The 14,177-nt window shown below is 45.6% G+C and overlaps 1 protein-coding gene across 20 annotated transcripts in view; it reads left to right on the forward strand.

Moving 5' to 3' along the window:
* The window catches only part of LOC124300182 (protein turtle-like), a 165,623-nt gene that overhangs the window by 108,795 nt on the left and 42,651 nt on the right, over positions 1-14,177 (forward strand). For all 20 annotated transcript variants that reach the window (XM_046753934.1, XM_046753939.1, XM_046753943.1 and 17 more), the window contains 2 exons: positions 12,420-12,561; positions 12,907-13,074. In XM_046753934.1, coding sequence (XP_046609890.1) covers positions 12,926-13,074 — 149 coding nt within the window. In that variant the 5' untranslated portion in view covers positions 12,420-12,561; positions 12,907-12,925. The remainder of the gene's footprint in view (positions 1-12,419; positions 12,562-12,906; positions 13,075-14,177) is intronic.

Here is a 14,177-nt window from a genome sequence, read left to right on the forward strand (position 1 = left end):
TGATACTCCAGGCGTGATCCACTCCTCATGCTGGTGCATGCTGGTGCAGCACGCTGCACCGCATGGCAGATCTCATCCTAGATTTGGTTGGGTTGCGCAAAAGAACGGGGAGCTTGCAAGCCCCGCGCAGTTACCTTAAATAGCATAATTCGCTATTCACTTCGGCCTTCAGTCAATAGCCAGGCGCGAGAAGATGAAATCGTAACTGTTCCCAAGGTGAAAACAATCAAGCCTCGGCGTGACTGACTGACAAATGACCAATTCATTTCATCTAATTCAATGACAGGACTCATGCTTTAAGCACTGATCTGCAAAACCGTGGCCGAAGTCTGCAGGTTTCTCGAAAACGAGGATCGATTGGAAATCCATCGATCGAGAAGATCGTTAAACTTCAGTTCCACCCTCTTCGTAGTTGCATGCGGTGGATTTAGACTGAATTGGCGGAACTGGTATTAGCTATGAATTTATAATGGCGGAGTGCCGTCTGCGGATTAGGATTGCAATTGTCGAGTAGGTCGCACCCTCTTGCAGTCCCGACTTCAGTCGGTCACTTCAGTCCGACTCGAGTCCCTCGTTATGTCGAGGTCATTCGGTATTCAGTTTCCGGTTGTCCAACGTCCACTCGCGTGGAGGAGTGAAATTTATGCTAACTTTGCCGGCTAAAAATGTTCCACCTCCCTTCCTGCCCCGGTTGGGCATTAACACCAAAGGAGAAATATTTCTAGGTCGCATACATATGCAACGGAGATATTGATAATACATATTTATTAACCTCGCGTAGACATCAAGGGCTTGCAGGAAACTCAAAGTTGAGAGACCAATGAAGTCTAGAGCCCGTTTTTATTTATGTTCCTCGCAAGCTTGGCAAGCCTTGCGGACTTGATTTAATTTTCAGTTTCCATTAAACACCCTTTTCCCTTATCAAACGAACGGAGGCACGTGCCCTCCGATACCTCGTTACATCGCAATCGTCCTTCTCGAAACCATGCTTAAAACTGTTCACCTTTGCAGAAATACGTCACATGGATTGTAAAATTACATCGTCACTTCACTGTGGGCACTTGAAAATGTTGTCACAAAGTGTAAGAGTTAAGTCTCCGTGGTAAAGTAGTAAAGTAAAGAGTGCCTGTCTTCACAGTGATACCCTGACAATAATCGATACGTACTGAACGCAAGTTGATCCTCCGCGTTTCCTGATCATCATCCGATCAAAGCAGGCCAAAATTTTGTCAGGTTTCGTTCAAGGAGAGATGTTGAAATTGTTTATCGTTAGTAATTACTCGTCGGAAATTGTCGGTGAACCAGCCCAGACTTTACTCGAACCACATGATGAGCCGTGGTTTTTGCAGAGGCGAGTACGCCTTCCGTTTTCCACTGCTTAATGAGCATATCTCTCTTTTTCCTGTCTTTGCCTCTCTCTTCCTTTTCCCGGCTTCGGGTCCCCCGCTTTGTGTCTCGCTGTTACTTTGCACTTGCGTCGGATTGCGGTGAAGCGATGAGGAAGGAACGGAACGATCAAAGGGAAAAATCCGTTTTTCGAAGCCAATATCTCGTCCCGGCTGCTGAGGGACAAAGTATACCCATATTTTGCAAATTGCTTTTTCGCTAACTCGATAATAGCTTCGGTAAAAATAGGGTGTTGCCCTGAACTTACGGAATAAGAACTAATGGGCTTTGGGTAAGCCAAAGCCCGACGTAGCTCGTCCTCGTTCCTATGCCAGTTTCATTTCATTCCCAATGGCACCCAGTCTCTGCCTCACACGTCGTTGACCGCAATTTTCTCGAGTCAAGCCGACCTCCGATCCTCCGCTCTCAGATTATCTCCCCGTTCATTCAACGTCTACACCTGAAACACGATTCCAGCACAACGAGAACGAGGGTTTTAAACCTTCGGTACCGTGCAATTCCCCTCGCTGGTTCACTCGAAGGTACTGTTTACCAGAGTCGTGATTTCCCGCACCGCGACCGGTGAAATATGGATTGTGAAATTACAGCCCCGGGTACCCGTAATCGAGTTGCCTGCGGAATAAGAGAGTCGCGTGGTTCGAGTAATCAGACTTAAGTTCCGCTACGCAAATCCCGGAATATGCGACTACTCCGGTCCCCGTTCACCGGCAGGTATACGAGATTGTATTGTTGTTGATAATTCCGGTAACGATTGCTGTCGTTAACTCTTACGAGCACACAACTTGTCCCTCCACGTTACTCGAGAGGCGTACATATTCCTCTGGTACCTTATACGTGTTTCTCTACCTACTTCCCAACGCCTGACGTTAACTCATACTTTACGACGTGATCATTGTTCCCGGTTTTGCACTCGCCGTGTTCCGACGATCCCTGAACGCGTCACCGTTCCAAGGAAATAACAGTTCAAATATGATACCGTCCAACATGCACTTTGCTTCAAAAGCACAAAAAGGTACTTACGTATGTACCTGATCGAGGGTATCGGTTGGATCCTACTCGGAAATAAATCTTGAGAGTGAAATAATCCAGACAACTTTACGTGGTTTTGAAGTGATCGTTTTGCCGTCTTTAAAAGACGCGCAGCTTCAAATAATTTGTACCGACGAGTTACCTTTACATAACTTCAAATAGGTTTCGTTGAAGCCTGATAAGTTTAGCTAACTTCAAATGACTCAACCTGACTTGACTTTAGATGTCACACGACCTTAAGCTGCAGTAGCAAAGGACTTCACGCCGAGTATATACCTGACTTCAAGAACGGTTAACCACTCGGTGAACAGTTTCCTGGCAGCTGTATACCAACTAAGCAAGTTTCGTGTCGATCCAGTTGATCGTAGGTATGTTTCTACTTTCGAAAATAACTGGAGGGATGTGAATAGTGCCGTTCGAACCACTTTGCCCTTGGATTTGAGAATTGAGAGCAGAGCTTTTCTTCGGAATGATTAACCCTCTCGCGTACGCGCGGCAGGGTTCAAGTTCCTCTTCTTTCCTAAGTCGGCGATGAAAGTGATCGAGAGGCCGATTTCCTTCGCCGGTTGCAAAACGCCGTGAGAATTGTTGAAAATTTACCCACGTCAACGGCGCGGCGTCGCGGCGTTTCCGATCCCAACGTCGCTCGGCACCCGCGGGGTTATAATACATCGCCCGACGTCAACCCCGTCACTAATCCCCGCAACTATATCTGAAATTGATCTCCAAAGGAAACGCCTCGACGCCGAATAGGCACCCCGAGAGTTGGCGCGGCAGTCGATCATTCCGTCACTCAGACCTCGCTTCGACTCCGTCCCGGTTAGCAAATATTAAAGGAATTCAAGTCGAGTCGCGTAAACGGCTGATTAACGAGCCGGTCAAATGATTCCCTTCGCAAACGTCACGTCTCCGCAGACCAAAGATCCTCCGGCATGTTCAATGGGTTTTCACCGAGGGCCAAAATCTATTCCGGGCGTGGCCTGCGCCCGGAGAATACCTGATTTCGCTCGGATCCTGCGGACCTCCAAGCGACCCAAACCGCCAGGACGACCCGCGGACACGCGAACCAGCGATCCTCTCAATTGGGATCCACCTCGAACTTCGCCCTCCCCTCCGGAATCTTCATTCAGTCCTCGTCATTCGCCGTTTCGGGGGTTCTTCCGGGTGAATTTTTCCCTCATTTTCCAACGAACAACTCCGAACCTGATCATGCCTCCAGTGGCAACAATTGCTTCGACAAATATTACATCCCGTGGTATTTCACTCGTGAAACTGAATCGACAGCGGGAACCGCGACTTGAGAGTAAAGGAAAATCATCCGGATCGATAGGAACGAGGATAAGAGAACTCCGAGGATCGATTCCGTTCTAGAAACGAGAATATGTTTGCTCCGTTGGTTTGTGGACCGACTGCCGTGGATAATTCGGTTCAAGTATAAACTGAGGAAAATGAAACGAAGTCTTGTAAAACGAAGAGAGCGAACGATAAATATTGCTTCGGCAAACAGTTCCATCATTCTCCGGGGCGACGGTTCTCATTGATCTCTTCTCTTCGCTACAAATTGTTCAGAGGACACCTGACGCGATGGTACGCAAACAGGTTCACAGCGCGCGTCCTCACTCGAGAATATCCACCTGTGAAACCGAACCACATACGTGCACCGTATGCAAATATCGGCTTCAGGCTCAAGTGCCGCCTCCGATGAATTTCCGGTTCCGGAAGCCAGCCTCGACAGCAAGGTTCGCCGCATGTCAGGGTCGGCAGTCTCGTGCCCGTGAGCAAGCGGAGAGGCGGACGAAGTGGCGAGCTTTAAAGGCGTACAAAAGCGTCTCGAGTTTTCTACGCTCCTCGTCTTGGAGACACTAGGACTTGTGGACGGGCGTGTAACAAGTTCGAGTGCTTAAACAGCGCGGATGCGTCTGTCTCTGTATTCTCGACGAAGAGGAAGACAGAAGAGGCACGTCTTCAAAGTTTGCATTATTCCTCCGGGCATTCTGCGTCGAGGAGAGGTCAAGTGGACAATCTGTTCTTCAAGTTCAGCTGTTTGCTCTGCGTTTCTGTTGCAGCTGCCTGCAGCCCCCTTTCTCGTCCGGTAATTGCTGCAGCGCCGATGAAAATGCCTGTGCAGCTGCCGCCGCTCGGGGTGCAAATTCGAAAAATTTAAACAATTTGCGCCCGGAGGTATCGCGAGTCGAGTTTTATACCGTTATGCTATTGCCTCGTTCGTGTGTCTGAAAAGCCGCCCTAGGTTTGGTGAAGAATGGAAATAATTAAGAAAAGCATGGACTCTAATGAGGGTAAATTTAATTAGGGAGTGCTTCTCAGTTTTATTGCTTTTTCTCTCGCCGGTTCGCGATGTGGAAAACAATGAGAGAAAATGGAGAAAGAAGAAAAATTCTCATTTCAAATACCTAAATTAGCACAAATGTTCTTACTCGACTTAGCGAAAACGCGCCGGGTGGTGGTGAGAAATACAAGAAACAAAGGTGAAAATAAATGTCATACAACCCAGTGAATAATGAAGTTTGCTGGATCATATACATAACTTGCACTCTGGAATTACTCGGCCATTTTTGCCACTCTTTCCGGACGAGATTCAGGCCTCGTCTTTTTGATTTACCAGATTACCTCGCAACTTGATGTCTGTACCTATAAGTAGAAACATTCTGATCACCGCTAGTCACTCTTTACGATTTTCAGCCAAAATGATCGTCAAGTTCTTCCGTCTCTTGACCTCTGAAAATTTTGCATATTTTTCATAACAACGGATGAAAATGTATGCGAGTTTAACTGATTACTCGAATTCTTTTGCAATGCTCACAATCGCTCGTGTACATCTATTATATAGGTATATACCTATGTATTGTCTATATACGAGTACATATACTTGAGGAAAATTACATTTGCATGGACGGTAGGAAGTGAGGCAGTAAGGGAAATCCTCTTAGGGTATAATCGTTGAAAGTTTCAGGTGGGGCAGAGGAGCGAAATAAAAACCGTTTCCATCGATCGATCTGCCCCGTAATTAGAGAATAAGATCGAACCGGAGGTGCTTGGGAAAGTTCGGAAATCCGGTAGCAAGCTTTATTACAGTTTAACCTGACTCGCTCTACTCCTTAACTCGGGACGGTAACAGGATTCCAAGAAACTATCCAACCCCAAGTATCAACGATGAGTTCAACAAGACAATTTCATATAATCCTTTCCCCGCCGTTCTTCTTCAGCTTCTGCAATCTTTTTTCCTACAATGCAACTACATCCGAGTTATTTGAGAAGAGGAAACGATGCTCGCGAACCTTGAGTACACAATTATCCAAATGTCTCGGGGGTTATTTAGGTTCGAACTTTCAACCCAGACTACTAAAAATGATTCCCATTAAATTTCGATAACCAATTATATCATCGTTGACATTTCGCCTAAAATTCGCTGGATTTACCGCATCCACAAAATCCTAAATCGGGGTTCATCATCCACGAGGTCAATAAATGACCGGAGTCCCTTATACAGGGTTTGCGTACAGTAGCGTGCGTCTATCTTTCGGCAAACAGTTCGTTAGAGAAATTCGAGCATATGGATGCATGTTTGCAGGGTAGCAGCGCGGTCGGTGAATTCAACGGTTTATTCGACTGCATTATTCAGTTCGGATTCAGTTGACGAAAGTGGTAATGGGTGGAGCCCCTATAACGTACCATTGTGTGGACAAATGGATGCCTAACTAACCTGCGACGTCTAATAATTTCGAGTTTATCTATGTAAAGCAAGTAAATATGAAGGTACACACGGGTTCCCATATGTCTCCCCATTGTCCCGAGGAGCCAACTCCGCTCGAGATAATTCTCGAGCTGTTCCGAAACTGGTGTGTGTGTGCCTCGGGATGCAGCCTCGAAGAGGAAAAGCCGCGGTGAATGGAGTCCCTCCACATTTTACGAGTACAGCTACTCCGAGTCGATGTGACCCTGCTTTACACTCCCGCATCGAGGACACTGTATATGACAGTAGACCAGGACCAACAAGGACATGCACCCAACTTTCCACCTTCGTGTCATTTCCCTGGCCGATCAGTAGCGCAGTTCACTCGTTAAGGTTTGGAGGAAAATGGACTGGAGTAACGTTCTCGGTGAAACCGTGCAAAAGCATCCCTTTCCAATGTCGACGTGCAACTCGAGCAAACGCACCGTCGTTTTTCGTCTCTATATAATTGATCCCACTTTCTATCTCTACCTATCTGCGCTTCGACAAAAGCTCAACTCAACCTTTGCCGAAGAGTTCATCTAGTGAATCGAATGAGTGGTGCCGGAAATCGGAAAGAGTGCACTTTGAACGCTCCGACTTTGTGCCTCGGCCGAATGGACGGGGGAAAATAGTTCTTGAGGATCGTTCGAGCTCCTGTTTCGCAATAACCGGAGGTGAAAATTTCCTCGAAGCTCATGAGAAGACTGACGAATAAACTTAGGTACCCAACCAGCAACGGACAGGACCGTCTCTTCTCCTTCCGTTCCGACGCGACGTCTCCGTCTGTCGAATGACAGCCCCCGCCTATTTCTACACGCGGATTCTGATCCTGAAATACAATTTCCGGCACGGAAATAGTCGCTACTTCTGCAACCGCTGCGTTTATACTCGATGTGATCCTGGGACAAGCTTTCGCGCAGCCCACTTCTCTCCGACGTTATCCTTTTTTGGGAGACAGACAACTGTCTTGTCCTTTTTGCCGGCTGTGTATCGGGACACATTATTGCTTTCCTCCCTTTCGCCGTTTTTTCCGAGTAAATTTATATCCTCCTCGCACGTGTGCCATACGTGTGTCCCTGTCTCCGCGGTGACGTATTTGCTTTCTCCGCTAGCAACGTTCTACCCTTTTTTCTTTCATCCTTCCGGACAAACTCGCAAGACCTCGGTGATTGCATCCGTTCTAAATTCTTCTTACGCCGATCGCGATCGACGCGACGCCCGATTTCATAGAGGGTTGAATTTTTTTATCACCTCTCCGGCGAATTGGCCGGCCACTCGTTGTTCCAGGATCTCTTAGGCCTTTGGTGCAGGACGCAGTTAAGATCCCCCGATCGATAGCGCACAGGGAGGGACGGCAAAAGGGTGAGGAAAGAGCGGAATCACCTCATCGTGAGGAAAAAATGATCTTTTCGCGATTCGTCGACTGTCCATCCGAACCGTCCACTCCGAGATAGCATCGGGACTTGGCTCCCTCCTCTTTCTGTTTTTATTTTCCAAGCCTCGCCCCCTTCTCACCCCGCAACACCGTTTCGACAATCTACTCCCGAGAGCTCCGAGCGTGTTTTGCAAACGCCGCCCGACAATGAAAGATATCTCGACCGTTTAATCGAGGTTATAAATTTTCACCCACCGTAAAATGTCACGCGTCTCGAATCGGACCCTTTCTGCTCCGGAGGGACGCGGTGGCTTGTTTCTGTTTGCACTGACGAGTCTGCAGGAAAGATTTATTCCGCTCGATTGGTTAACGTTGAACTTCTCGGCCTCGGCTTATCCTCGTACACCTCTACAAGGATTCGTCTATTTCTCCTATTTTCGCCCCGTGAATCGTTCGCTGTCGTTCTATGCAGGGTAACAATATTTGCAAGTACGGTTTCGGAACAAAACGATCGACGCTTAAAGGTTCAACTTCTCGGTACGCCTTATAATACCTGGCCGGCTGCCTGCACGTCGAATTCATTAGCTCGCTGTAATACGAATATATGTATATATATATATATATATATATGTATATATATGTATATATGTATATATATATATGTATAAACTTTGTCTAGTTGGGATGAAATTAAAAAAGTTTCCCGAGGTTCTTGGCCAGTCTGAAAGCTTCGTTCAAATTATGATTTTATTCCAAGTTTACGGCAACTTTGATTTAAATCAACTTCGACGAAAGCGTTCCCCGGTTTCTCCCCGCTCACCCTAAAAATAATTTCTTTTTTTTTTTTTCCCCATCACTCCGCATCTCGGCCTGTGTTACACCAGCCACCTCTGTCTGCGCATTGTTATCCCCAAGATCTGAATTGCGAAATAAGAGGAAGAATTTTCTTCGCCTGCAGAGGAAATTACCGACGCGACGAGGAGCCGCCTTCGCTAATTGTCCTTGACAACGGCAAACGGACTCCAAGTCAGGACGAAACGTAACCAAAAGTAAGATAAAAGATGAACAGGCGAAACTGGTAACCGCGAATTTCGACCCAAAGTATCAAATCGCTTTGCTTTTCCACCAGCTCGATACATTCTTGTTAAAGTTTTGACTGTTTCAAAGGTTTCAAGTTTTAAATATTTTTTTACTCTGAGAAAATTTCGCGATGCGGTATTCCGGCAACCGACTCTACGTATTTCACGGTATTCACTTATTCAAACAGTTGTTGCCCTGTCCAGAGAGTTTCTGCCAGCCTACCCGAAACCGGGTATCGCTGTAAGGTCAGGGGTCAGAACGTGCGTCCCACAAAATTGCTGTTTAATAAATAGGCCACTGGGCCGTGAATTTTGCAAGCGTGCGTTTGCAATTCCGACGAGCAGTAAGCTCGCTGCGTGTAATTGAGTCGTCGGGCTGCAACACCGTCGCAATTAGTTCGCCGGACATTTTTCTCTCGCTTCCGATTCGTTCACCAGCTCCGAATTTCCCTCGCGCCTCTGTTTCGGCTTCTCGACCGGAGCGCGTGATTCGCGTTACGTTTAAGCGCCCGACCGGATGGAACGTCACGTGTTGCATACCAACAGCCCTTGAGAAAAAAATTGCCCAGTTTGCATAGTAATCCCCTCCTTACACGGAGCTTCCCTTCCCCCGTTGCGGCGGAGATTTTTCAAATCTCTTCACACCACGCGGCTCCTCGGTGAGCGATTTCCGCCTCAGTGAATTTCTCGTTTTTCCCGCAATCCCGGGATAATTTTCACCGCGGGCCGAACCTGGTGAAAATCATCCCTTGTTTCCGGTTTCCGATATTATTCGTAACGCGCCGAACTCCGATGGCCGGATGGCTGGCGCTCCGGAGTTTTTCTGCAGTCATTTTTCTCCTGCACAACTAATAAACCGGCCGACTCACCCACAACTCTTCACCCTTTATCCGGCAGCACTCGGCCACGCAACAACGCGATGGATCGAGCCAAACAGCCGGGGGTGAGATACCCGTCAATACGTTGAGTGATGGACGCATCCCTTCGATCCCCGTGAGATATACCAACAAATGACGTCACCGGCCGGGATGTACAGCTTTCAAACTATGACTAATTAGCCCGCGCTGCCCTGTCGTGACTAACATCATTAACGGTTATTCCGGTTTTCGGTATAAAAATATCCTCAGGATTTTTGTACCAATTTTTCACACTCCCTGCAAGATACGTAATAAGCTGTACGTCAAATCTTTTTACATATCGTTTGGGATGAAATTCAAAGTATCTCTCAATGTATAAAAGCTTCGTATCTGTTTCATGATTTTCTATATTTTTATCGAAAAATGAAACCAATATTTTTCTATGAATTTTTAATTCCAGATTTTTTACAAATGACAGGCAGAAAAGTGTTTATGCTTGATTTTATACTTAGATGGTTTTCTCCAACACAGGGAATAATATATAATATGCCCGATATAATGTAACAATGTAGGAATGTCTGCAAGATCGCCGATTCTTCCGCATCGCTTCGATATCGATCAACTCACCCCACCGCACTGTAGATCACGGCTCATTCTTTTATGGACCTTCGACAGATTCGATATGAAAAGGGTATTTGCAAGCTCTCCGTGCAATTTATCATTCGGTATAGAGTAACGGTAGTATTCCTCTAACAATGTACAGGCAACGGCTCAAGGAGCGGAAATTTCTAGGCCAGAGGTGGCCAGGTTTCTCAATGTCGTTGCCGATGCTGGCACACAAATCCGGCACTCGAATTTCGCAGTTAGAAAGGTCACGGATTAACGAAAGTTATTCTATTCCATTTTTCTTATTTTCTTAAAATTTTCTGTCGAGCAATAAGCGTGCAATTTTATTTTCCTCAATTCCCAGGCCTAATAATGTAATTATCAAATCAATTTCTCACGAGAGAATGATTCCTATATTTAAATGTAAAGTATTCCGTTACTCAAAAATTGTTCATTCAAATAATAACATCTGCAAGGTTTAACCCTTTCAGTCACAGTGAGACGCTCAGCGTCCTGCCTCAAAAATTTCCACGTCCTAGCATTTTCACAGTTTCATCAAACGATCTTCTTCACTTCGTATAGCTCCAAAAACCCAAGAGTAACAAAATTCGGGCAAAAGTATGAGTTAAAAAATTTGTGGCCGTAAGGGTTAAGCTACAAGGTTAAGGTTGGGTGAATAATATATTTTCTAGAGTATAAATCGCGATGAAAAATTATAACCAAAATTTTCGTTGATTATAAAAATCTTCTTATAATTAGAAGACAAAAAAAAAAAAAGACAGATCATCCCTCCACTCCTTTTGTCGTTGCGTTATTAACCCTTGTTTCTTTTTTCTTTTTCTTTCCTTCCTCATCCCCCCCTCTGACCCTAAACTCTCTTTTTAATAATTGATCACGTTCCGAGCAAATCTGTCCGGATAGATTGTGCCTTGTTCGCCAATATATGCCGTGCGGGGGGGAAAAAGGGGGCGTAGAATACGGGAGACCGCGACTACGCGGCTGATCGGAGACGGGGGATGAAGGGGGTTGAAGGGGGTTGAAGGGGGAGGGTATGCCACCGTGACACGCACGTCGTCCGGGCAATTGCACCCCGCTATCTCAGCTCTGGCTGGCGCTATGACACCACCTGTCATAGCTCGTCTCCCTGTTACCCGGTTATTAGCACCGAGCCGGTGGGATTCGGTTGGGACTCGGTTTAAGCCTTCGCACGTCGTTGTCCCGTCGGCGTTGCAGGTCCTGCAGGACGGGGGTGAATTGTATCAACAAAATGGGCGGTGACCCCCGATTCGACGTTCTTCCCCCGCGCCGAATCCCGGTTCTTCCTTTTTCACCCGCCGTGCGGTTTACGGGGATAAAATTGCAGCGTTCTTTGTTACGATGGGACTTTTTTCACCCCGAGGCTTTTTGTCACACGGTTCGTATATTCCTGTAGAGATGAAGTGCTGATGAAAATTTTTCACCGGGTATATTCGATGCTCGTTCGATCTTTCCACGAATTAGAATAGTCGGTTACATGTCTGTAAATACTTTGGCGCGCTAACTTCACTCCGGATACTGTCAATCAGTTGTATCGATGATACTGCGAGAAATGGGGGGAGAAATTTTTTATTACTTCAGAGAGTGACGGGCGGAATCGTACCGGATATACCGATACCGTCGTAGCGATCTTAATTCAATTCGAAGTGTCTGGTGGGAAGTGATTTTTTCACTGTCTGAAATCTTCGATTATACGCGATGAGTGAAATTCCATACTGTACAGATTCGGTTGAAAAAAAAATTATCAAGTCTCTGAAAAGAGTAGTGAAATAACTTGATCTTCATTCTACTACATTACAATATTTCATTACTTTGCATCCTGTACTTTTTCGCGCCTGGACAACATTTTTTTTTTTTTCTCATTTGTTTTTTTTTTCAGAATCCCAGTGTCAGGAATCGAGACTAGACAAAATGGCGCGAGGCAGTTGCGTCGTATCAATTACCTTCAACAGGTCACGCAGATACGATATAGAATATCGCTCGTTAGGGATTTTAACCCTCCGCGCTTAACGAACGTTCGAAATGAATGTACACAAGCCAAATCGAGGCGTTAATCACCGCCTCGTTCGGTACGGTCAATTCCGTGTGTATACCCACACATATACATATATATGTATATATACACGTATACATATGCATACCACGCGATGAATAAAATAAACAAAACGACGAATAGAAAATTATCTCCCTCGACGCTTTTTTTTTTTTTGTCACCTGTACTTCTCGGCAGTAATCTAGATGTGACGCTGTGCTTAAAGGCCGCTCTGAAAATCTTAATTTTAATCATTGTATTGCAGGTGAGGCTTTCGGCTACCCAGAATCAAGACGCCTCTTGAATTATTCTGGAAACGCGGTGCGGATCAGCCACTGAACAGGGCGACCTAGGTCGGTGCCGGGGGTTGACGAGGCGGCAGAGGTAGTGGTGGCGGAACAGCGGGGGTGAGTTTTGACATCTTGATTTACTCCACGATCACCCCTATTTTCAGTGACAGCCTAGGAAAAAAGACGATTCTTCGTCGCGGGTGATATCCGCGCTTGAAAGTTCAACGATAAGATTGACCGGGTCAAAGTTCACCGAAGACACTGTTTCGGAAGGGTTAAAAATACGAGTTGAACATTGGCGGAAATTTATACACTGCGCGAAAAAATTTACACAAGCGTTGATTTTCGCGAGCCGTTTTGATCGTTTTCTCTTTCTCATCTAGTTTTCCTTCAACTTTGAATCCTGCTTTTTGACGATCGACGGCATCCTCACGCTTGATTCCCGTCTTTTTATATCCCCAGATACTATGGGAGCGGGGGAATGGGGGTCGGAGGAGGGCCACAAGCCACGGAACTCCGGCGACGGCTGTCCCAAAAATCCTGCGACCGGCGAATATCTTCGCCTAATCTGCTAGTGAATGATCCCCGCAAAATTGACGAGTATGCTCGAGGGTGCAGCGAGAAGGACAGGTGAGATAATTAGGGAGAAAAGCAATTGACTGACGAGCGGTGAAGAACTTGGATCGATTAATTCGGCAGTAGAAACTTGTGAAAGTGATTAAAAATCGCGTAGAAATTTTCAAATCTTTCATAAATTTTTTCATCGTCAAACGCACGTCCGGATTATAAATAACGCGAGATCGAAGGATCGAGATGCAGCTTGAATGAACTGTACAGGCGACTTGTTTTTTCCTTTCCGAATGCGAACTTGGGGTTTAATTTATCGCTGTATACTTACCTGAGCGTTGTAATTTCGAGCCAAGGGCTGTGCCGTCCGGACTCCTACATAAATCACCGGTCTTTATCCGATCGACGATCATCATCGCTTCTATATGGATGTTCTTTTGTGTTGCGTTCGTACTGAGAATGCCGGCACGATTCGCGTGATGCCAACGCATATATAATACAAAGTATAATACAAATTGTACAGACTGCTCATTTTAAGAGCGAGAAAATTGCGGAATAAATATATTCGATCAAATTGAGGCAGCACAAAAGATTTCGCACACGGTTCAAGCCTCCATGTTCAGCTTGGATTTCTGTTCGTCTCGATAAATTTTTAATAACTATACAGCAATTGACGGTACTTTCTTTTTTGTCAAACACCCAAAGCTTTTTTTTTTCGATCTTGATTTCATCGAATTTTCGAATCGAAATGCTTTCTATATTTAACTGATATTTTAATTGTCGTTGATATCGTGTTGCGTAAAAATTCACCTGCTCACGTACGAATAATGACAGGTTGCTTTCAAACGGAATTTCACCGTACAACTTTTGTATAGAATTTTGCAAGCTTCGTTATTGTTACTATCCACGTGGGAAAAGGGACGTATTTTCAACGAATGAGAAAGTACAGCATGCCTCATTGTATTCGTTTTAAAAAATGATCGGCGAAAATTGTGGTGCCTGACCTTAATTACTTGTGTAAAAATAACCCATGGAAAAATAAACTTGCATAAACAACGCGCGACAAATGCTAACCGAACAAAAATAACCCCTGACAGCAAATTAAATTTCACATACGCGTTATTTTTTTGCTGGTTATTATTTCTGGACCGTTTTGTCCAAGTACA

The sequence above is a fragment of the Neodiprion virginianus genome, chromosome 3 (genome assembly GCF_021901495.1).
Source record: "Neodiprion virginianus isolate iyNeoVirg1 chromosome 3, iyNeoVirg1.1, whole genome shotgun sequence".
Lineage (NCBI taxonomy): Eukaryota > Metazoa > Arthropoda > Insecta > Hymenoptera > Diprionidae > Neodiprion > Neodiprion virginianus.